At 36.2% G+C, this 25,834-nt stretch overlaps 1 protein-coding gene and 1 long non-coding RNA gene across 5 annotated transcripts in view; one reads left to right on the forward strand and one right to left on the reverse strand.

Moving 5' to 3' along the window:
- Positions 1-14,865, reverse strand: part of PPP1R1C (protein phosphatase 1 regulatory inhibitor subunit 1C) — a 124,773-nt gene extending 109,908 nt beyond the window's left edge. Inside the window, exons 1-2 of one of the 3 annotated variants that reach the window (XM_058712264.1) lie at positions 14,424-14,865; positions 12,712-12,772 (exon numbers count right to left, since the gene is read on the reverse strand). In XM_058712264.1, the coding sequence (XP_058568247.1) occupies positions 12,712-12,772; positions 14,424-14,504 (142 nt within the window). In that variant the 5' untranslated portion in view covers positions 14,505-14,865. The remainder of the gene's footprint in view (positions 1-12,711; positions 12,773-14,423) is intronic. The other 2 variants (XM_058712271.1, XM_058712261.1) reach the window with 2 other exon arrangements.
- Positions 1-25,237, forward strand: part of LOC131501858 (uncharacterized) — a 63,753-nt gene extending 38,516 nt beyond the window's left edge. The window contains exons 1-3 of one of the 2 annotated variants that reach the window (XR_009256911.1): positions 10,398-10,780; positions 22,528-22,681; positions 25,151-25,237. This is a non-coding gene — a long non-coding RNA (uncharacterized LOC131501858). Of the gene's footprint in view, positions 1-10,397; positions 10,781-22,527; positions 22,682-25,150 lie in introns of those variants that run through there. The other variant, XR_009256910.1, reaches the window with a different exon arrangement.
- Positions 25,238-25,834: the final 597 nt, after the last annotated feature.

Raw genomic sequence — 25,834 nt, forward strand, 5'->3', positions numbered from 1 at the left:
AAATCAGTCATTTTCAGAGTTAACTAGAATCCAAATGTAAACTGTTACCCTTCCAACTAAAGTTTTAAATCAAGAAGTGGTTTTTTTAAATAAATGAATTCATATAGGTAGGCAACCAGAAACATGAATAAATAACAGAATCCAACTATAAGAGTGGAATAATGGGTGAGATTTATTTTTCTGTTTGGCTATCTTTCTGATTATATAATAAAAAAATCTGGTGTTAGTAACTCTAAGAACTCTTATCTAATAAATTATCAAAGTAAAGAAAAAAGTGTAGTATGTCCTCTCCAAAATGAACTCACTTACATTGGGATAGAAAGAAGTACATTCTGTTATTACATCAAACAGGATCTCACTTGGCTGAGCCACAATGAGGAATTTGCTTATAGTTACTTCCATGAGGAAGATAGAAATAAAATAGCAAGAGAATAATGTTGCTTATTTGTAGAAGGAAAAATATTATTATTGAAGTGGAAAGTGCATTAACCTGGGATAGATAACCTATGTTTAAATTTCAGACCTACTAACTTACTAGCTTCTTTAACCTTGAGCAGCTCACCTATCACCTTCCTTCTGTAAAATGAAGGTTATAATATTTATTTCACAGAGTTCTTGAGGATAAATATCATAGGTGAAAAATATGTTTTCAAAGTATAAAACTACCAAAAGGAAGATAAATTACTATTAATCTCTTTAAATTTGCCTTTGAGTTTATACGGGTTTTTAAAATTATTTGTAGCTTAGAAGTATTTGTCTTTTATGTCCTAAAGATATTTCAAAATATATTTGAATATGTTTTTTATACTGTAAGTGTCCTTATAAACAGTACAGCTGGTTTTTGCCTTGACTCCAATGATGGCTGTGAACCATGGAGCTAGCATATGAAAATATCTTTGTCTCCAAGACCTTAAGCAAAAAGGTGCCCTTCATTGGCTGAGTAAAGCAGGAATTCTGGGCTATTCACCAAGTAAAATGACCTGTGGCAGAATTTGAGATGAGCCATTTTAGCTCAATCATTCATGACATTTTACTTCACTGAAATGTGATGGTGAGTGGGTCTCTGGCATTATTTCCTGAAAACCTTTTAATCATTGGGGGCAAGTGGGCAGTGCTTAAGATCCATGAAGGGAAAGTGGATAATCCTTAGAGTACTTTGGAAACCAAATCCAGTCTGAGTCTCTCCTGCTTGATCTGAAATTCCTCCACATATGGAAAAGTTATTTTCAGTAGGAAGGTACCTATGGCAAATGAGCAAGTTTCCTGTATTCAGTTTTAGAGCCCTCAGCCAAAAATAAAGGAGGCAATAGAAAAGAAATTATAAAGCAGGAATGTTAACCATAATATAACACAATTTTCATTTTGTCTGTATATTTCTTTTCTTTAATTAAATCTCAGCCTTAGTACAATTATAAACAATTTAGGTAACAAAGATTCCATAGACTATGGAGGAAACAATTGACTTATTTAAGCAAGCAATAGGAATGATGTGTAAATGATATTTAAATATATGAGCTCCTCCTGGGAAGACCTCATGTGCCTTATCATAGCCAATTAAGAGCTTGGACAGGTAAATTATAGGATACAAATCAGAGCTCATAACAAATGAATTATGAAAAGTAAAGCTGCCCCAGTCCATCACCCGTTGTATAATTACATCTTCCAAAGCCTCTCACACAAGCCAGAGTGGAAAAAAGCAAATTTACCACCAATAGTGTCGCTAGCATACATCATCTTACTTGATCCAGCAGGAAAACTAGTTTTGGAGTTACCATGCATGATCTGTGCTTCGTGGAATTAGAAACTAAGACAGCGTTTCACAGTCATGCCACGATTTGATTTTAAGTCATGCCACGTTCACTTATTCTAACATTAGGGCTCAGCTCTACACAAACTACCTCCCAGTGTTAAAGTCATGGAAAAGTGGTTTGGAAGCTACTGTACTTTATTTTGGAATAAAGCAATAACTGTCCTAGCCTGAGCAGAGGCAGTAAAAACATGGGGGATAGAGTCAACCTTCACAATAGAATCAACAGAAAAGCCATGGCTAGATTTAGGGGGCAGGTGGGGAGAGAGAGGTGTCAGAGGTGATTCCTAGGTTGTTATGGTTCAGATTAGAGGAATGGGGATACCATTAACATAATTGCTGAGGTTAAGAGTTTAAATGTTGATTTTAAATTGGATGACACATTTCAGCTAGACATTGACTTTTAGGTGGTAGCAGGAGGAGCTCACTTTTTATTTGTTATAATACTTCTTGTATTCACGAATTATGAAACTGGGAATACAAAATCTACCCAAATGAGAAGATAGTCTTAAAGCAATTAATATTCAATACATGTAACTTATTTTTAAATGCTCTTTTGATTTAAAAAATAGTCTCATCATTTAAATCCATAATTTCAATGTTTTTTTATTCATGGTTTTCCAAATATTATGATTAGTTTTTGATCTATTGGTTTTAAATCAAAGGATTGGGAATTTAAATAATTATTTTTAACTTTATTCCATTTATAAACTGAATTCACAAAGCTTTTCTAGATACTTTATTAGGTCCTGGCCTTTTTGTAAGTCAGATCACTTAGTGGAGGTGGATTTTATTACATGAATAAATTTCCTGTGATATTTGTACACATAATTGGGTATTCAACTTATGTGTGTGTGTGTGTGTGTGTGTGTGTGCGTGTGCGCACATGTATATCTGTGGATATGTTTCCTAATATTTCATTTTTTTGTCAGATAGCAAAGAAAGCATAAAATACTGCATTGAACCAAATTATTCTAAAAATTGAATTCTAAAATAAACATTTTTTTCAATTTTCATTTTGTGCATTCAGTTCCATTTTTACAAGCAAGTCAATATGTATTTATATGTAAAGAATGTGATTCTGAAAATTGTTTCCTATAAACGGTGGAAAATTACTCCCAGAGAATGAAAAAGGAAGGAAGGAAGGAAGGAAGGAAGGAAGGAAGGAAGGAAGGAAGGAAGGAAGGAAGAAGTAGGTAGGAGGGAGGGAGGAGGAAGAAAAGCAACCCATTTCCTAGCTTTTCTTACTTTATATAGTACTTTTTCCTTAGCATTATTGCCAAGGTCAAACTGTAATTGTATTCTAACCAGACTGCCAATATATCTCCCTTTGATGATGCAGATTTGGCAACTTATTTGGCTTAACAAATTAGTTTTGTTAAGCACTATAATTGTCACTATATCAAATTACTCTGAGTGATACAAAGTCATTGAGTTAAATTCAAAGATAATCTTCTATCCACAGCACAGGGAAGACTCACAGATACAGATGTAACATTTCCCAGTATGGGTTTGGGGCCTCAGAAATACTGGGGAAGACCTGAAGGGAAGAAAGCAATGACCACAAACAGACTGGGAGTAGGAGATGAACTCTGAGGTCCCTACTTTGCAGCTGGAATATTTGCTTCAGGATATTCCTCTCTCTATACCTCAGGCTTTCACAGGTTCCTTCTGAGCTCCAGGTAGACTGCTTTTCTAGTGTCAGGGACGATGTGTTACATCTGATCAAGTTCTTACAGTATAGAAGATAGGGTATAGTAACAATAATAAGAACTTTGAAAGGTACAATTTTAGGTAGCATGGAGACTGACCACTTGGGCGCCCCTATCGCTCACAATGTTGTTTTTGTTTTGTTTTGTTTTGTTTTGTTTTGTTTTCTTTCTTTCTGCGTATTTCTGTATGTTTCATTTGAAAGACTTGAATGGAGCTTGTACCCTCCAAGTAGACCACAGTCCCCATCACAGTGTCCCACACAGAGCCTAGGTACTCATCTATGTCACCTGCCTGAGCCCTTGGGGCATTTCAATTCTGCTACCAAATTGTGTCTGGAATTTCTGGAACAGTTTCAGATCACAGTTTAGTGGAACTCAAGAGTAGAAAATGGTGGGAGAAAGGGGGAAAAAAGTCCCAAAGCTTGAAGGCTTGTTCCTGAGCAGTTCTAAAATAAACATGGAAATAACTCCTCTCTATTCATTACACAGCTTGGCTAGACTTTTTCATTAGAGGTTGTCAAGTACTACTAATTTACTATTTGCCTTAAATGTGACTATGAACTAGAAACAATTAGAGCTGTTAGTGACTTTTTCAGTCTTAAATTTGAAACTGAATGTGCCCTTAAACTCTCCAGAACAGCTGACGATGACATATGTAGCCCATATGTATTATTCTGCAGACACAAAAATGTACATCTACTTATTCAGTGGACTCAGAATAGCCTTATTTCTAATGAATGTATTTTATATTTAGTGAAATACGGTAGTGTTGAAAAAAGAAACATGCATTTCAGAGCCACTTGAACCCAGCTTCCTCACTTAATGGGCCTTGGGAGGATAAGCCACTTCCCTAGGGTAAAGACAGGGAGGGAGTATACGGCCATCTGAGATCCATATCCAGACCTAAGTGATTCCAACATCTCTACTTCTAAGTGCTATGTGCCTGCCTCCCCAAAATCAGAGTTGCCATTTATCAAGCACCTAGTCTTTATACTGTACTCTCTAATATTATAATTGAATTTCCCAAAATGTCCATCAGTAGACATTTCTGTGCCAAATTGAAATATATTTTGTATTTTTGCCACATGCTGTTGATTCCACTATCAATATACATGTATCAAATTATAGATGTCTCAGGTAGTTTTCTCCATGAGGGCAGAGATAGTGACTTAACCTGTTTTATTTCCGAGAGCAGCTAACGCTGTGTCCTAATCAGAGTAAGTACCCAAAAAGTTTGATGCATTGCCATCGGATTTGAGGATGTGTTTTTTTTTTTAATCCATTTAAATTTAATAGCTCACCGGTATATAACATCTACTCAACTAGATATTCACTCTACTAGTTTAAGTAGATATAACTATTATACTAGTTTGAAATAAATAGTAGAATTTTAGTTCTGACCCTAGTCATTAAAAGCTTAAAGCCCTAAGATCAAAGTAAGTCATACAAATGCTTTGTAGATTAGTGAACATGAGAAATAAGTGCCTCTAGGTCTTGGCCAGAATTAATTTTACCCTGGTCTGAGCAGTTAGAATTTATATTATTACAATTGTATTCTGGTTCATGGAGATATATTATTTATTCTCTATTACCTAAATCACATGTCCCTGGAGGATTTAGAATAAGGACTCAATAAATATTTATTGAATTGAATTGAATATATAATCCAATAAATAGCTTCAATAGTTGGAAGTGGGAAGAGAGTATTAGAATAAAAAAGCCAGACAATGGATGAAACCAGTCAGAGAAAATTTTTGAGATTTAAGTGAGTTTCATACCGTAATTTAAATAAAAGAAATTGTTGGAAAAGTTGGAGACTGATTTACACAAATGAGTCTGTCTAGACTAAGCCTTAAGATCTGGCAAAGGAACCAAAAGAAGGAACCAAAAAAAGAAAGCTTAGCCAAAATATGGCATTAGGATGGTGTATGGAAGGAAGTGAGAAGAAATGGAGTGGAAATAAATGTGAGCAATCAAATGAATGTTTGATAGATATCTCTGAAAGATTTTTATACTCAGTAATCAACCTTCTTTCAGTCCACATACCATTAGAATATGAATTTCATTTTTGGTCAAATACAAATCTGCTATGAGGATCTCCACTGCTTTTTGTAACTTTACAGACATCAGTACCTTGTTTTTTTAAAGAAAATTCTAAAGGACTAATATTTCAGGAAATTATATTTGTAAGCAAGACAACTCAGTTGGACAAATGTCACAGTATAAGATACATAACAATTCCCTAATTGTGTATTCTTATCCTGATGAATTAGGAGATGTGATACATCTTCTCTCTTGTCAAGAACTCCAACTCTTGAGGACACTGTTTGACATGGCCTAATGCAGTCGAAATCAGAAAGGAGCTAAGCCATCTTCCAATAAGAAATACAGGTTTTAGGAGAACATGGTGTTTCTCAGCAGGGGTATAATAATGCAGGGGGGTTGCATGTCTTCAGTATCTGCCTGGTTGCAGGCACTGTGCTATGCATTTCATTTTACTGAGAAAGGAGGAAACTGAGCCCGTGGAGGTTGACCATACACACAATGTCTCACCACCAGTAACTAACAAAACTGAGATTTGAACCCATGCCTTACTCCAGTCAGTGCTTTACCTACTACCAACACTGCATCTTTACATCATGCAAAAGTACCTCAGAGTTATTTTCATCTGCAGTATCCCTCCACAAGCAGGCAGACAGAAAACCAGAAAAATGAAATGAATTGACCCTACCATAATTCTCTCATATTTCACTAAGGTATTTCTAATTAAAATCAACAAAGTAAGCAAGATATGTTATTATTCACAATAAGCAAAAGTAGTAATCTTGCTGAAATAAAATAGAACTATTTTGTAGTTTTATGATTTGCCCTTTAATTTTTTTCTTTAATTTAATTCGAAGATTATACTAGTTCCTTTGAATACTTAAAGTGTAGCAAACCTTGGCATTACTAAGAACTGGAACCTCATCCCTGGCTTATAGTTATTCTGACTGAATAGGCGATTTGGCTGCTGCACAGATTGAGTCTTTATGGGAAAACAAGTCAATCAGTTGTGCAGTACATGAATCTCTGAAAGCCACATTCATCACTTGTCTTTAAATCATTCAACATAGTTTGGCATTCAATAACTCATAGAAATAAATGCTGAGGAGAAAAAAGCGAAATAAATGTTGAGACTTTTCTGAAAATTCCTTAGAAATTAATACCAGTTAACTCTTAAATAACCTTCAAATTTGGGCTTTTCTTTGTTTCATATTGCCATTCACAGTGAGAAGGCAAAATAAATGCTGAATAATCAACAAGGATTGTGTATCAGAATGATTTAAAATGACATTCCCACAGAAGATGAGAATGAAACAAAACTGTATGGACTGTGAATCCCTTTTAGCTCTTATTTGAGTGCATTTGATTGAAGGTCCTTGGAGGTGACAGGCACCACCAGGTATGGGGTTGATGATGTCTTACCCATCCTTAAGTCCCAGGAAAACCCTCAGTGGTATTCTTGGAGCTTGCACTCAAGGTGCCCATTGCCTTTTGACTACAAATCATTTATTTGGTAAAATAGAGGGTCTCCATGATAAAAGATTGTTTGCATATGAATGCCCCAACAACTGGATATAAATTTCCACTTTAACTTTGTTGACCCTGAAAAACCTCTCATTGGTCAGAGATTCCTGGGGCCCCCTATGTTAAATAACTCAGTCTCAGTCCAGCAATACTCTCTAGCTATCTATCTATCATCCACTGTCTCAGCGTTATTAATCCAGAGCTTTCAAAACCTCATTAGGTATCTTAGTGTTGGAGTCTGAAAATGCAGGCTTCATTTAGAAAGTCATATGCTACATCCAGAGTGGACTGTGGCTTCTTTCTCAGTCTGTGGAGCCAAAGAGCCTGATCAGTTGGCAACCCCAGTTCTCTCTACTGACTAGACTTACTGTCTTACTCTCTCAAGGTTGACGAGAGATAGTGTGATATTTAATTCATGTGTCTCAATTAATTTTCAGGATCCTCACCTATGTGAAAATGCTTTTGTTTTATTCTTCATTTCTAAGAATGTTTAAAGCCAAAAGCATCAAAGAGAAAGTCAATCTCGGGGCGCCCGGGTGGCTCCATCAGTTAAACGTCTGACTTCAGCTCAAGTCATGATCTTGCGGTTTGTGAATTAGAGCCCAAGTCAGTCTCTGTGCTGACAGCTCAGAGTCTGGAGTCTGCTTCAGATTCTGTGTCTCCCTCTCTCTCTGTCCCTCCCCCATTCATGCTCTGTCTCTCTCAAAAATCAATAAACATTAAAAGATTTAAAAATAAAAAAGAGATTCAATCTCTCCAAAATTCAGCTGTGATAGAAAGTTCAATAAATATCCCCAGAAAACTATTACACATTGTAATTCTGGTCCCACTTTTTAGATGTACAACAAACTTTTAAATGATGCCAAAACCCTTGGGTACTTATCCAAACCTTCACTAAGCTCCAGACCTCTTATGGTTCACTCCTGCATAATAGGCATCAGATCCGTTAAGTTTAATTGTATCTATATTGTCTCTGGTTAAAGTAAATGGGAGAGAATGAATGCCACAAACTTTAATATTCAGAAGGCCTAGGATGGCTTTTTACTGGAAGACCATCTCCAGCTCTGTCTCCAAAGGCCGAAAGACAAGGAAAATTTGGGTAGAATTCATTAAGGCCCTTATAGGGACTGAAAGTATTCAATTTAGGAAAGAAAATAATGAAGAATTCTTTTGTGTATTTAAAGAAGTGGGTAAATAAACTTTTATTGAAGAGCATGAACAAGGAGTTATTTTAGAATAAAGTGGGGGTATTACTCATGTTTGATGAAACTATTTTCTAACATCTAAAATTACTGGATCTGGAATTGAAAAGTAGGGGTAATTATAGATTTTTCTTTGACATATACAAAATAAAACAAGTCTCAGGGACTTGGGTTGATTTATGCATCTTTCACAAAGATGTGTGGTTAGATTAGGTATTTTCTGAAGTTCTTTTCAATTCTAGATTTCTGATTGTGGTAGCCAAATATACAGTTTTGTCATAGGTCTACTTAAAGTAATGTTTAAGTAAATCTAGAAATGTGATGAAATAAATTGCAGAAAATGGCATTGCCATTTACTTCTAAATGGAGAGGATTTGTGTGTATTCCTTTAAGTAAAAACATAGAAACCAAACCAGTTAACTACAGATCATACAAGAGTAAAAGCAAACAGCACACAGTATAAGAGCAATGAAGCTCTGCTGTATAGCCTCTGAGAGCTCATCATAAATATTCCCTTAATCGGAAGGTGATCTGAAAATAGAGAAAAATAAGCAGTTTGTTGCAAGGTCATTCACACTAACAGCCCCAGAAAACATTTGGAAAAATGAAATTTGTCTTTGGTGCTTTTCTACTTTACATCTTAAGCTTCAAGTATCTTTTTACTTCCATCTGGCTCTTCAGAGTCATTCCTAGCAGCAAACGCATAGTTTCTGCTCCCTTTATCATAAAGACACACCCTTTGTTATTAAATTGTTTCAGGCATGATGACTTCAACGCAAATTTTTTAGTGATATTTCCCATTATTTTGAGTTAAATTATGGTTTATGTATGCCCAAGGATGACATATCCTAAATAGGTTATGTGTCTGTTTCCATAGTGCTTCACTGCTGAGAATTCTGGGCCATTGGTTAGAAAAGGACTAAGGAGACATTTTGCTGTGCCTGAAATCCTGCCAGTCACATGCCTACCTCATCTATGTGTTTTGACCAGCATAGATGAACTAGCAAACCAACAATCTGGATTTACATGTTCAAATATCTTTCTCTTCTATTTCCCCTTTATCAGATATAAACAATGCATATGTTTTTCTGAATCTAAAAGCAAATCAGGGACATTGAGTGGCTCAATCAGTTAAGTGTCCTACTCTTGATTTTGGCTCAGGTCATGATCTCAAGGTTCATGAAATTGAACCCTGTGTTGGGCTCTAAGCTGACAGTGTGGAGTCTACTTGGGATTCTTTCTCTCTCCCTCTCTCTCTGCCCCGCCTTGCTCATGCACTTTCTCTCTCTCTCTCTGTCTCTCTCTCTCAAAATAAATAAACATTTTTTAAAAAGCAAATAATTGTTTCAGATACTTTTTAACTATTTCTGCAAACTCCAGGAAAGATTAAAAAAAAAAGGAAGTTATGTTTAATTCATTTAACAGTGATTATAATATACCTGTCTCATTATATGAATTGGGAGGGTTTGTTAATTATGTCTCTCTAATGGAAAATTTAATTTTCTTTGCTACATTAATTGGAAATAAAGATTTTTGGGGATTTTAATTTTAAACAGCATTAATGACAGATGATTCCAAGAACATTCAGTTATTTCCTGGGGAATCTCAGTAAAATTGAAGAGATTTGTTTATCTTACCAGGATTTAGTGCTGCGCACAATTTGTATTTGTCACAGCACATACTGCTTTTTAGGGCTAAAAGAAGCAATTGCTTTAGGAAGGTCATTTAACACTTGAGGTTTTTGTTGTTGCTGTATTTTGCTTTGTTTTGTTTGATAGGGAATGGTCAGATAATATATGGAACATAAAGAATTGTTGGGTTGGGCAGAAATATTTAGTATAGAGGAGATTATGAAAATTCTATTCTTAACTTTTAAATATCCCATGCAAAGGTTGTATCCCAGAGCACATCAACTAATAACACCTAATATTTGTTGCACTTTGCAGTTTTTAAGCTGTGTTCACAATAAGTCAATCATTACAACAACCTTGTAAAGTAGAAAGGATGAATATTATCTCTGTTTTATAGATGAGACCATAAAGTTTGGAGATGTTGTCCCTTACCCAACCAAGACCACACGGATAATAAAGATTAGTATCCAAGTTTGGTTTGGTTCAATGTGGTATTTGTTCTTTTGTTGCCATTGTTTTGTTAGGTCCTTAGATTTATTTCTTTAGTAATCATGGTTCTAGATCATTTTTTACTGGGGAAGCTATATAAGTGATTTTTTTTTTTCCTGCAGGAACCCGAGTCCAAAAATCTCTGCTTGCCATACACATTGCTATACACAGGCATAGGCTGACAGGTCTCTCCTAAACTGTTCTGATTTCCAAAAAGACGAAGATGTAAGGAGATGACATTACTAAAATGACTTGGTTCTCGGTGCGATGCTATTTGCATCTAAGTTCTGCTGCAATGCTGCTTAAAAACGTGGAGAAGTATGGAGTGAATAAGGGAAATAGGACAATGCCATCTCATGATTAGGAGATCTGGTAAGAAAAAAATTTCTAGAGAAAATCTAAATATGATTCACAGGGCTTTTTAAGTATAATTCTAATCTGCTAAATGTAGTGGTCTAGACAGAAGGTTTGTTTAAAGTTTAGGTTCGCTTGTCAATAGGGCCTCAAGTCTGGTCCCATTTACAGAGAATTCATACTGAAATGCAAACTGAAATTTGTAGGGCCAGCATCATGCAGTAGAAAATGCATGGGCTTTAGAATGACCTTTATCTGAGTTTGTCTGTATAATCTGACTCTTATAGTGGAGTAACTTCTGCAGAAATTACTTTACCTCTCTGCTACTTACTTTCCTCATCTGTAAATGGCACATATTTGGCTTTTAAAAAACATGAATTCCTATTCTGGGGGCTTGAATGAGAGCCACAAGGGTCGTGTACGTGGCTTCACTGTGTTCAAACAGTAGCAATACCCGTAGCAGAACACTTAAAAATCAAGCTGGGCAGTACCTTTTAAGGATGACTAGGGAGTTAAGTTCTAGGACATTGTGGAAAAATTGCCACTGTAAGCAAAGACAGTGGTGGAAACTTGCTGTAAAATTACCTTCAATCTGAGATTTTAGTATTATGTTGACTTTCTTGTATTTATTTATGAACTATAAATGCAAACTATTTGCACCTCTTATTAAACCAAAATAAGTTAACATTTATTAAGTGAGATAATATATTTGAAAATAATTTTTGTAAGTTTATTTATTTATTTTGAGAAATAGAGAGCAAGTGCGGGAGGGGCAGAGAGAGAGAGAGACAGAATCCCAAGCAGGCTCCGCACTGCCCATGCAGAGCCTGATGTGGAGCTCGAACACATGAAACTATGAGATCCTGACCTGAGGCAAAACCAAGAGTTGGACGCTTAACTGACTGAGCCACCCAGCCACCCCTGAAAATAATTTTTAAGTGCTATAGCACCTTAAGGAAGAAGAAATAGAAAAAAAAATCCTATTTTCATCAGTAATATTTTTGCTTTGGTTTCCCATTAGCTGAAGACCTTCTTGTATTTAGGCTCAATGATATATATTCTATTACAGCTTCACTTTCATATGTATGCTTCTCTAATTAGAAAGGAATCTGAAAAAAATCAAAGACTGTTTTGCCTTGGTATTCTTAAAATAACTGAGCTTAGACTTATTATGTTTCTACTTTTCAAACTCCGTTTGTCCACCTGTATTATTTAGACCTGCAAAAACCCAACACCAAGTCCTGCCTGTGTACAAATTAATGCCATGACCTCTGCTGTCTTGTTTGCATTTCTAGAAACAGCACTTAAATGTGTGATTAAAATCATGTCCGTTCAGTAAGTAACTAATAATGTTTGCATCTTGAAGATCACAGTCATTTATCAGGAATAAGGCAGCTTTACTTTTTTACAGGAAATAGAAAGCAAAACCTCAACAAATGGATGCAACCCTTCAGAATGGCTCTCAAATGGGCAGTGCTGAAAATTGATCTGGTTACTTGTCAATTGCATTATTCAGACATGACATCAGAAACAAAGCTGTAGCCAGTGCTAGCTCATTGCCCAGCCCATGACAACCTTTCATAAATAAAAAACCTACTCTGTAAAGATAGAAGCATCTCTTGGACTGTAAATTGAGCTTTGAAACCTAATTAAACAACTTTCCACCAGCCACATTAATAAGCACTGAACCAGACTCTACATAAACAACAAAACACTTTATAGCATATCATCACAAATGTGTCATTATCTAGAGGAAAAGCAGACTGTTGACTGAGATAGTTCCTATATTTATTTCTGATTTTGCTTATGATCCATTTTATAGACTAGCTTGTTAGATTATAATTGGCTGAAATCCTAAATTGAAATCTTTTGGCAATGACACACTCTTTCATGTTCTTCAAACAATTCTGGTCTGTCCCATCAGTGCAAAAGACATCATGCTTCTTTACCTGGGGGATTGTGTTCATTGAGAATCACAAGTGATGCTGGTGTAGGTCTTCTTTTTCTGATCTGTAAACAAAAAAGGCCCAGCTGAGGTCAGTGAGAATCAGACACTGCCCCCGGTTACTCTACAGCTTGCAAAGCTATCCCATCCTCATCTTTTCCCAATATAAAAAAAAAAAAAAAAAAGCAAACTTGGGGAGAGCACACAGTAGGTTCTCACTATTGGAAATTATAGAAATATAATAGAACAGTCAGGTTGTAGTATTACCTTCTTTGATCTAAAAAGGTACCTTTCCACAGAAAAGAAATAGTTGTATATGATCCAGTGATGCCACTAGAATAGTATGCAGTGTAGGTAGGAGGATGACTTTCAGTGGCTCTCTTGGAGCCTCATAATATTGATGATGCTTTCGAGATTCATTGTCCTTATTCTTAAGCAGAGTAAAGACACTTGCAAAACTTAAATTTCTAGCAGGTTAAATTTAACAGCATTAGTTCTTAATTTCAATTAATAAGGCTTTCTTATTTTCTAGTAAAATATTTAGGACAAATAAAGAATGAGTATGGATTTTATGAGAGTAATTAATTTAAAACTAATAGGTTTGATGTAGGTTTTTTTCTTAGTTAAGAGTTACAGAAGCATATTAAGATTAGAATTTCTAACGTGCTCTTGATTTCTTAAACATACAGGTAAACTCTTAAAGTCTATGTCAGTAGAACAGAAGATAAAATTTACCAATGACATTTTGTCCACGACAGAACCAGTGTCCCATTCAACATAGATACATGTTCAAGGTTATGTTTATCTGGATGATCTACTTCAGGTTATCAAAATATCCTAGAAAGTTATGAGCCCCAGATTCAGTAATCATTTTTAAGACTTTGTATAAAGTATTTGTAAAAGGATTCAGGGATAATTTAGACTTTAAGAAATTAATGAATTAGATTGATGACCCCATAAATTGTATCTGCTTTTGCCCCCCTACTGTTGTAATTTTACCACAAATGGTCTTTTAAGTGGTTCCATTGCATCAAGAGTCTAAGTAAATCCGAATATGAAAGGTGATACATGTAAATCAATCTTACATGAAAGAGAGAGACAGAGAAATATAGAAATATAGATACATAGATATATTAAACATAGAAAAGGAATCTGGTAAATGTTTGCTACTATTTAATATCTGAATAAAATGTGTTAAATTATACATACACCTACAAATCCTGTCTATCGTGTATTACATATAATTACTGCTTTGAATATATAATGAAAAGTCTTTAAAAAATATTAACCCTATAATCTGAAATTATTGCAAGGTTTAATGTTTTCATTGTTAAATGAATCTTTTTTATTTTATAAATAATGAAATAAAAGATTGCTAATTCTGAGAATTTTTAAAGTTTCTCTGAATGTTAAACATGTTAATTTAGTAAGCAAAAGCAAACAGATTTCTGGATCCAAATCTGAATCACTAATATAAGCATTTTTCTCCTTAACTGGGGCTAATTTTTTATCACACGAAGTGCTGCATTTTAGCCAATAGGTCACCCAATGCAACTCAAATACAAGTGCCATACGGAAACCAACTTATTTCTTGTTCACATAGCGTGGAACGTCACAACGAGGCAGATTCAAGAAGCAGAAAAGCTTTCGGTTAATAAGAACCTATGTCCATGTTACCTTAGATACAGGAACTGGTCCCCACCCAACCCCACCTACCTGCTCTGCTGCTTCAGGAGCAATCTGACTCTGGAATAAAGGCACAGCAAATTGTATCTTTTTGGGACTGTTGGGCTCCATGATAATGATGAGAATTAGAGACGTGAAGGGCTCAGAAAGACTAACCCCAGGTGATGTCTGGGATGTCTTTCCTCAGGCACACTCCACCCAGCCACACAGGGCACTTCGTAATAAATAGCTGTAATTCCAGAGCGAGCAAGTGAAGATGCGGAGGTCTGAGTAAATCCCTTCTTCAACTCCGCAGTGATGGCTGGCTTGCCTGTTCCCCCACCAATCCCTTGGAACCTCTCAGCACAATACAGAAAGGAACAATAAGCTAATTGTGTGCTTCTTCACTAATACACATGCCAAGCATTCACTCGGCAGCTAATTGAAAATGCAATGCTAGCCTTGAAGGACCCGCTGCCCTGGGATTTGAAAGAAAGGCTCTATCCACTGTACATTACTAACCGGCTGCTCAAAAGTGCAATGTAAGCTCCCTCTGAGTATTGCAGGGATGGGCCATTCATTATTGATGAACATAAAGCAGGAAGTTTATACGGTTGGGGGCAGGGTTTGGGTATGAAATCATTTCATTTCTCTTGTAGCAACTTGTAAGTCAGACACCTTTGCCATTTCACATTCAGCCACCAAACTGATGAATGGTCACAGACAGTAAGCCACAACCAATAATATCAGGAATATTTACGCTGTGAGATCTGGTTAGGTAAGACTGACCATGGGAAGCAGACTATCTGTGGTATAGTAAGGACACTGTCGTCCCGGACTGAGCAGATTTTAGTTCAAGTTCCATCTCTGCCATTAATAAGCTCTGTGCCCTGAGGCAAATCACAGGCTATGTCTAGGCCCCCCAAACCTTCATCAGAAAAACGATGAGATCGGACTCGGTGACCTTTAAGCTCCTGTTCTGTTCCAGCATTCTATAATTGTAGTTCACAGTTTCATTAGAGTGGAAAGTATTGGACAGCTAAATTTAGCAAATAGCTTGAAAGTCACTGCTGCTGTAATGACCTCTATTTCATTTCCTGGTGGAGCCAGTTATATCCTCTGATTTGGAAGAATACAGAAGTGACTAGAAAACATTAGTGGCAACCTAATGATCCATCATTGTGGTTTATTGTCAATAGTGGGGATATATGTAAAGAAAAGGACTTGAAAAAAAAAAAAGCATAAAAGGGGTTATCTCCAGAATGATAGAGGATAATGGTCATGGTGGGTAGTGGTGAAGGTAGAGGGAGACAGTGGCCTGATCTCCACATCTGTTAATATCTAAGGGGAGGCAGCAGCATAGCTAGATGGCCTTCCTGCGTTCAACTCCATTTGTGAAGGTAGCCTGAAAACGAAGCTGTTTAAATGCAAGAGAGAACTTGAGTACTCTACTTTCTTATTTGAAAGATTTTGCTTGATGAACATTAGATTTTTAATATGTTTTTGCATTTATATAATACATTTAGACACTGAATATTATACCAGGCACTTAAAAATGAGGTTTTCTTTCTTTTGCTTAAATTCTGAGTCCATACTAGGAATCCATCTTAATGATTGAAGTATGTGGTGTTCTGTTGAAGGAATATGGAAAGTAGTATGCATTATTCAAGTAGTTTTCTATACCCACTAGGGGAAAAAGCAAATGAAGATGTGGATGTGAAAGCACTTTCAGTCAGAGAACAGTGCTGACCAGCAAGACATCTTGTGATGCACTCATCCTTGCAGTGTCAAAGGGAAACTTAGAAATTACATTTTGTGTTACGGTTTACAAAGTCCCGGAGTGGAACCGGAATCAATATCATTAATGAAGTAAATTTCTCTATTTCTTCAAATTATACAAAAGGAAAACAAGACAGTATTTCCAGTGAATAATCAATCCAGAACTTCACTTTGCAGAGTAATTTCGAGCATGCACTTGGCAGCCTTGGGTTCAAACCCTGGCTCTGCTACTTACTCAGTTTATCAACTTGGCAGGAAGAGAACTTTCTTCTTGTGAGTTTTAGATGAATTAATTCTTTAGAAGAGCTCATTGTAAGGCCAGTACATGATAACTACTCAGAGAGCTAGTATTTTTTTTAAACTAGACTTCAAAAGACTTGAAGATGTACGTTCTTAATCTGAATTTACTAGGCTCTCTGCCTATTTGGAATATTTTGATACCAATCAGAACACTAGGTGATAAAGTAAAATTTATTTCTATCCACAGAGGGTCTAGACTCATCTTTGTGTTCCCAAAGCACTCAGCTTAACCACTACTTAGTATAATAATTACCAGTTTATCTTTTCTGTTTAGCATTTCACATTGTCACTCATTCACGTAGTGCATATTTATTGAGTAGATAGTACATCTACTCCATGCCAGGCCTTTTGCTATGGCATTAGAAAAGAAACTGTGTTAAAAGATCCTTGGGGTCCTTTTCAAGCTAAATTGCTATTTCAAGTATCACTTAAAATGCAACTTAAATTTGAAATAATCAAAAACTTTAATATGTTTATGTGGGCAGTATAGTTATACTAAATATTAGGTGTACATTTTTTTCTCCCTGTTAGAGATAATAGTAATAGCCTACCCTTACATAACACTTAGCACATGCCAGGTGCTATATGAAGTGCTTTATCTGCACTAATTTATTTAATACTCATAATCCTTTCAGGCAAATATTATCGCTGTCCTCATTTTTAATTTAAAATGAAGAAACAGAATCAGAGAATTTAGGTAATTTGCCCAAAGTCATCTGGCAGAAACAGGATTCAAATGCAATCAATTTTGCCTAGAGCCTGGGCTTTAATCAGATGGCTGCTATTCTATAAGGGCCTACAGAGAGGGTTGTGGAAGGTACCAGAACCTACAATGGTTAGATGTTCTACCGGTTCAAGTTCCATGGTAAGAGATCTTAAGATGACATGGCATATGAATAAAAGGAAAGAAAGTAGCATGATTATAGGATCCTAGTAATCAAGATCTTACATTTCATGTTAGATATCAGAATAAAATGGAAACTCTAGAGTTGGGGGTTTTGTCACCAAGCTGACTTGAAAGAAGACAGTTTTACTTTCTCTCTCTCTCTCTTTTAAAGTAATGGGTTCTATCATTAAAGATTAAAAATGCCTCTAGAACAAGCAATAACTGTAGTCTTTCTTCAAGATAAGTGATACTGTGAATAAAGAAGGTAGTACATTAGGAGAATAGTCCATTAGGCCTTCCTAATTTTACTTTATAATCTCTGACCCTATTTTCCACAGCCCCTTCAGGCTGCACTTGACCCCACAGCCAGCTTTTCTGTGGCCTCCCCTACCTTCCTGGGAAGGTTTCCTGCCCTCCCTCCTTTTCTCCAAATTGAATTCATCCTCTGACTGAACTTCTTTAGGATGTCACCCTCAGATTCTCCAGATAAGATGCATCACTCCTTTCATTCTTCTCCTAGTATTTACTTATATGTACTTTTATGTTATTCTACAACGTCCTATGTGTTCCTTCAGCCTCCCCTCCTATACTGCAAACCCTTTTCTGTTCTATCTTAAACATATCCAGAAAAGCATAAGGTTGGCCAGGTAGTAGTTACCAAATAATTCTACTTAGGAATCTCCTATCTGATATTGTCAGGAAATGAGATGTTTCAATATAGTGAATTTTCCCCAAGACTACAGTTCAACCTTTTAAGCACCACGCCAGGCTTTTATTTTGATATTTTAAGTGGACACTTAAAACATATTCAGGGGCTCCTGGGTGACTCAGTCGGGTAAGCATCCGACTTCAGCTCAGGTCACGATCTCATGCTTTGTGGGTCCAAGCCCCGCATCAGGCTTCATGCTGACAGCTTGGGGCCCGGAGCCTGTTTCGGATTCTGTGTCTCCCTGTCTTTCTGTCCCTTCCCCACGCATCCTCTGTCTGTCTCTCTCTCTCTCAAAAATAAATAAATATTTAAAAAAAACATATTCAGTATTTTCGTGCCTTTTAAAAGAGTATATATCAACCACAATTTGTCTTTTTTCGTTCATAGCATTCATATAAACCTCAGTTGTACTCACATATACAAAGATGCCATCTGAAGCTATTGGTATTCCTTGTTACCCTAACTGGTTCCAAATTCCATAGATATATAGTTCTATGACTGTTCTGGAGTTTTTCTTTATCTGATGATTTCCAGTAGACATTTATAAATTGTCACTTGTCTTAGTCTGTTCAGGCGGCTGTAAAAAATACTAGAGACAAAGTGCCTTATAAATAACAAACATTTATTTCTCACAGTTCTGGAGTCTGGGAAGTCCCAGATCATGGGGCCAGCAGATTTGGTGACTGGTGAGGACCCACCTCCTAGACAGCTGTCTTTTCACTGTGTCCTCACCTTGCTGAAAGGGCAAGGAATTTCTCCAGAGCCTCTTACATAAGGACAATAGTCCCATTAATAAGGGCTCTACTCTCATGACCTCACTTCTCAAAGGCCCCACTTCCTAATACCATCACCTTACCAATTAGGATTTCAACGTACGGATTTGGAGGGAACATAAGCATTCAGTCCATTGCATTCACCTGACATATAACAAATGCTTTATTTTTGGAAAGAGGAAAGAAAAGGAAAAGGTAGGGAAGGGAAGGGAGAGGAGAGGAGAGAAAAAGGTTTGCTAAGAAAATAAAACAATTTTTAAAATTTTTAATGTACTTCCTATTCAAAGTTCTGTTTCAGATGTCTTGATTTCACAAATCTTGAGATATTTTATTTAACATTCAGATGGCTATCACCAAAAACAAAAGCAAATATTTATTGCACATGTTTATAAATATGTAGGATTACATTAAATGCTGAAAATACCATAATGAACAAAAGCAGACAACATATCGAAGTGTGTAGATACATATTAGTTGGTAAGGTTTATAGCCCTAATATAATGGTTTTCAACCTCATGTGTTCAACACTTTGACGATGGCAGGCATATATGAGATGCACTGCCTTCCCTCCTTCAGCTCTAGCTGTAACTTTATTCACTTCTTCCATTAAAGAAAGCCTATCATAATGCAAGCAAGAATGACATTATTATTGGGATCATGTAGAATAATCTTGATTATTTTTTTTAAATTTTTTTAACATTCATATTTTGAGAGACAGAGCATGAATGAGGGAGGGGCAGAGAGAGAGGGAGACAGAATCCAGAGAAGGCTCCAGGCTCTGAACTGACAGCACAGAGCCCAACGCGGGCCTCGAACTCACAGACCATGAGATCATGACCTGAGCCGAAGTTGGATGCTTAACCAACTGAGCCACCCAGGGGCCCCTCTTGATTATTTTTAATGAAAATAGATGGAGAATTCCCAAACTTTGAATATTGTTTTAACAAATTACTAGTAAAGCACCGATACCTAATAGAGACAAATAGGTGCCTCTGTAAAATGTGGTCGATACCACTAATCTAAATGAAATGGACCACTGTCTCCCAATACCTATTTAAATTAAATTTCTCCCAGAGAAATCATTAATCATATTAATTCCTTCAGAACATCTTTTAAATTCACCCATGCCATTTTAAATATTATATTTTGGGGTGCCTGGGTAGCTCAGTAAGTTAAGCATCCAACTTCGGCTCAAGTCATGATCTCACGGTTCTTGAGTTTGAGCCCCGTATCAGGCTCTGTGCTGACAGCTCAGAACCTGGAGCCTCCTTCGGATTCTGTGTCTCCCTCTCTCTCTCCCTGCCTGCCCCCACCCCCCTGCCCCACTCTGCTTGTGCTCTATCTCTCTTTCAAAAATAAATAAACATGCAAAATTTTTCTTAAAATATTATATAATTTTTTTTCCAAATTCTACACTTAAAAGAAGACTCCTGAGATTAAGCTCACTATATTGCAATCTTATAATAAAATCTGAACTCCACACTACTTAACTATAGAAATGTACTTGCAATCACTCTTGTGCTTAAAGGCTGACATCATTGATACATTCTTTCATTTATTTAGTGCCTGCCATATTCCTTAAAACTGTTCCTTAATTGCTTTATGTTTGCATGTTTTTATCTTCACTTCCTCTAACTTAAATTTTGATTTACTCTGGGATCCTCATATCAATTAATGCAGTTTTTACAATATGTGTTGAACTGAAGAATCACTACTGTGTTGTTTAATGTATAATATTTTCCTGATCATCACTCAATTGTTTAATCTCTATTCTTGTTGAGGCAGGTTCACTAAAGAAAATCAGAAGCTCATGAAGGGTTTTCAGCAAGTGCATAACATGAGGCTAGAGCAGTAAGTTCACCTGAGAGAAAGGGAACTCTAGGGATTTGTAGAGCTGGGGCCTCATCTGAAGGACTATGGGATTTTGTTCATGCCACTCTTAAGGAAGCAATTTCCTCAGGCAAAGGAACAGCATGCAAAGACAGAGTCAGTCACAGCTTGGTGTGGACCATGGGACCTCTGAAATGTCAGGCCAGGTGAAATATTAAGAAGATTTTTAGCTCAGGTCCAGGAAAGGCACAGGAGTAATGGGAAGAAGAGTTGGAATCCATTCTTGGTTCTCTTCATATCCATCCCCTTTTTCATTTGTTTTGGTAACTTTCACTTTCATTCATTTCCATGGCTTAATTTTATTCTTCCCCTGCCTTTTATTTGGAGGAGATGATTATTATATGAACTATAGAAATTGTAATTCTTGAATTTACATAAAAATGTATTAATTTATAAAATATTTTTATAAATATTATTCATTCATTCAACAACTATGTATTGAGCATCCTATTCTATGCCAAATACTGGTACGTAAACATGAGCAAGATAAAGTCTCAACCTTCAGAGAACTTATAGGTAACAGAAGAAAGCAAAATCCTAAACAAGTGAGCAGCATAGAGCTAAAGATGCTATGATAGAAAGAGGTAATAGGAAATAGAAAAGAGACCTTGGTAGGAAGTTGATGGGTGACTCTGGGTCACAAACAGTTTTTATTTGCCTACACATAATTTTTTTTTAATTGAGATGACATTTTAAGACAAATAAAAATAAAAGATATCCAGCTTCCCTTAAAATAGATAGAAGGCTGGGCTCTCATATCCACAAGGTTACAATCAACTCCAGTGACATAAAGCTACCTTCTGTAAGCATGGCGGTGATTTCTACACTGGTAATCACTCTAAAACAGTATATGCATGGTATTGCTACATAACCCAACTAGCTTCAGCTAACCTCTGAGCTGGAGAAGAGGACGATAGGCATGACAACATTGCATACTATGCAAAGAAATGTGGGATTTACTGTGAAGGCAACAAGTATAACTAGAGAGATTTAAGTAGGAGGGCATTATGATCTGACTTGAGTCTTAGAATGGCCACTGTGATGTCTGTGTGGAGGATAGATTGGAAGGGTACAAGACCAAAGGTGAGAACATCTGAGGATATTATAGTATTCTACTCAAGGGATGACAAAAGCCTTATCTAAAGAAATAGTAGTGAAGATGGAGAGAGGGAGATACAGTTATTTAATGGAATTGGATGGTGACAAGAGAAAAGATAAATGGAAGAATGTGTCTAATAGTTTAGATTCAGCAGCTTTGCATATGGGGATATCACGCACTAAAATGTGGATGGTTGCAGCATTCCACATATTTGTCTGCAGTGTGCCCTTACTGCTCCCTCATTAAGAAGTGAAGTCAAATTCCCCTGCCCTTGACTCTGCCTGGCTTTAGTGACTTGTCTGTAACCAATAGAATACAAAGGAAGTGATGCTGCATGACTGCAGAAGCTATACATAAAAGGCCATACTAATTTCTCTTAGTTCTCTTGCAACACTTACTTTCTAGAGACTCCCTCCATCTAGGAATGCTCCCTCTTAGAAACCAGCCACAGCACTATGAAGGTTGGGGGATTCACATGGAGGGTACATGTAAGCACTCTGGCTGACAGCCTCAGATGAGCCTAACCTTCAAGTCATCCTTGTCAAGGTGCCAGACATGTGAGTTAAGAAGCCTCCAGAGCATTCTAGTCCCTAGCTACTCAAGTCATCCCAGCTGTTTGAGTCTTCAGAGCTGATGACATCAGAGTGCAAAGAATGCATTCCTGCTCCGCCTTGTCTGTCTACACTCCAGATACTCCCTCTTATAGCATTTTCTTTCAGAACCCAGTTGGTATGCGTGAGAAGCCCTAGCCATATGGAGAGGTCATGTGTTGACGCCAGTCAGTTGCCTCAGTGAAGACCAGCCTTTGAATCACTACAGCCATCCCATGAGACATTAAGTGAAGAAGCCTCCAGATGATTACAGCCTTTAACTGTGAGTCACCTCCAGCTGTTTGTGTGATCCAGCTGAGACCCCAGACATCATGGAACAGAGATAAGCTATCCTCACTTTACCCTACCTGAATTCTTGATCTATAGAATCTAGATGAAAATTGATTGTTATTTGTAGCACTAAGTTTGGAACAGGGATATAGAGGCAAAACTCAGTAATTGTTGGCTACTTTTAAAATCATTATTACTTCTTACAGCTGGCCATTTTATATGTGTGTTTATAACTCAGAAGCAAGGTCTGTCTTAAAGATATACATATAAATATATGAGTTATTATCAATTAAGCAATTAGGAACATGGAAGTAGATAAATTAATCCAAGCCGTATGTAGAATGCAGAGTAGGAAGTCAAAAATTTTAAGAATCCCAAAGGTTAAAGAGAAAAGGCAAGACAGAATGAAAAACAAAAATCTATAGAGGTAAGAAGATCAGGGAAGAATCATAACATGGAAATCAAAGTTGAAGATAGTTTATTTAGGAGCATTGTAATCAGCACTAAAAAATAATGGTAGAGGATGTAATTGTGATCATTAAAAAATATCTGTTGAATTTTAGTAACTAGACTGAGGGAGAGAGTGAGAGATTATCTAAGTGAAAACAAAAATTGAAACTAGTCCTTCAAAACAAACAAACAAACAAACAAAAAACACCATGGCAGTTAAAAAAAAGCCTCCTTCAAACACAGGACCTAACAGTAGACAGCAGGAGTGAGAATGGGGATCTTTAGGTTTGTTTCATAGATGAACAAGACTCGAGTATATCCTGTGTTACAAGGAGGTGACCAATAGAGAGGCTGAAAATAAGAGAGAGGGGAAAATTTCTAAAAAGAATTGTAAATATAATTTAAATTGAAGACAATAAAATGTAGGCAATTTATTTCAAATTATGCGTCTATTTTCTGTTAATGGAATTACTACTCACGGTTCCTAAATAGTAGGCCAGTTTTCCTTCTAGGAGGCCATAGAAATTTTCCTCTTAAGACAAATAAGGAAATGAATGCATAAACAGTCCATTTGTAAAATTCTTCACATTTTACCAATTTTTGATGACGCAGTGAGATAAAATCACACTCTTGGTTGTTGGTATGGCTTTCAGTAATTAAATATTTTTCATGGTGTATTGTTAACCACAGTTAAGTTTAAAAAAAAGTATGTCTAATGTAATTCCATTACATATTTATTTGGGTATATACACACAAACACCTACACACACAAGTACAATGCATAAAACACATATTGATATATATATACATAGACACATATTTGTATTTTTGTGTGTGATGTGAGAAAAATGTTTGGGATAACCTCTTCTGAAATGTTACTAGGAATTATCTCAGATGATGGGATTATAGATCCTATCTTTGCTCTTTATGTTTCTGTATTTTATATAATGGGCAAGTATTAATTTTGTAGTAAAAATCAGCTTTCATAATAACAAAGATAATTTTTAAAATAATATTTTCTTTAAAAGGTTTTAATTTTCATGTATAAAGAGATTATTTTATATACTCCCTAAAATCAGAAAAATTAAACTAAAATAGTTTTTCAAAAAATGGTATTTTGTCTTTTAATTAAAGACAAACTGCTTTGGATGAGATCATTGTTTCCATAAGCATACTGAATTTACTTCACCTATTAAATGCAAAAGAACACAGTTTTTAACACTTTTATATTGACCTATAAGAGCAATATTGCAAGAAAGACTGTAACTACACAAAACCATTTCTAATATACTTGCTGATGTATGCAGTATAATGCATATAAGCTACAATGAAATTAGGAAAACATCAGGAGCAATTTGTTTTCTTATAATCTCCTTGAAGACCACTATTATTTTCTTGTTTAGCTTTGTTGATTTCATTCTCTAAGCTATGCGTAACAAGTAAAACATATCCTTACTTTTATTGTTGCATAATTATGATAGTATGAATGAATGAATGAAAGAGAATTAACACAGAAGAAAATGAAGCTCCTTAAACTTTAAGGAGTTTCAAGTCTTCTACTCAAAAGAAATGTTCGAAATGTAAATGGTATTACATACATACAAAAATGTGATCAGACAAAGTGTGAAATATATTCAGATAATACTTATCAGTCAGAGAAGCTTGAAGGAACAAGTTTTCTCAAAGTCCTGCCCAGTGTTACTTTTTAAGACGCCTTTCAAAAGAGAAATTTAAATGGACAATACATTCTGAAGAAAACAAAATAGGCAACAGATAACTCCCAGGTAAAATACTGTCTTCAATTTAGTTCCTTAAACATGTCATCAAATGCCAGCTAGAGAACAATCAATATCAATTACTGCCAAGATTTTAGATTCATAATTTTTCTAAGTAGGGTTTTGTGAGTCACCTAAGGTAAGTGTCTTATAACTTAGTTTGATTGATGTCAGGCACAATCTTGATTGTCATAAAAATTTTGGTAGACTCTTAAATCCTTTCATTCATTTTACAGATATCAGGAAAAACATTTTGTGCCCTACCTTTATTGAGAGATTATTTTTAAATGATTGAAGAAGACAGGGAGAGACTGTACTCCTGAGACGGTGAGGCACTTTACTTTAAAATCTTTGTAATCTTTTCTGGGGCACCTGGGTGGCGCAGTTAAGCGTTCTATTTCGGTGCAGGCCATGATCTCACAGTTTGTGGGTTCAAGCCCTGTTTTGGGCTCTGTGCTGACAGCTCAGAGCCTGGAGCCTGCTTTGGATTCTGTGTCTCCCTCTCTCTGACCCTCTCCCACTCACTCTCTGTCTCTCTCAAAAATAAACATTTAAAAATAAATAAAATAAAATGTATTTAATCTTTTAAAGGGTACTCAGGTGTACCTAGTAGCCTATCAGGTAGATCCCATCCAGCTGCTGCCGCCAACCTAATTCTGGGAACCAGAGAGGGTTCTGATTTGTGCTTCTCAGTTTAGGGGATTCTGACACCCAAAAGCCACCTTCCACTGTTGCTTCAGTTCATCTCCCCTCTCACCCCTTCATGCTTGGACTGTCTCACAGTTTCTTCTAACCCAGGACACAGCTAGAAAACCTGAGTTCCCCAGAGGAATTCCAGGAAGGGCCCATCCTGTGTGTAAGGTTGTGATTGCTTCAGATTTATCTTAATTCTAGAAAAATCACATCTCAGAGTGGATACT

The sequence above is a fragment of the Neofelis nebulosa genome, chromosome 2 (genome assembly GCF_028018385.1).
Source record: "Neofelis nebulosa isolate mNeoNeb1 chromosome 2, mNeoNeb1.pri, whole genome shotgun sequence".
In the NCBI taxonomy this organism is placed as follows: Eukaryota; Metazoa; Chordata; class Mammalia; order Carnivora; family Felidae; genus Neofelis; species Neofelis nebulosa.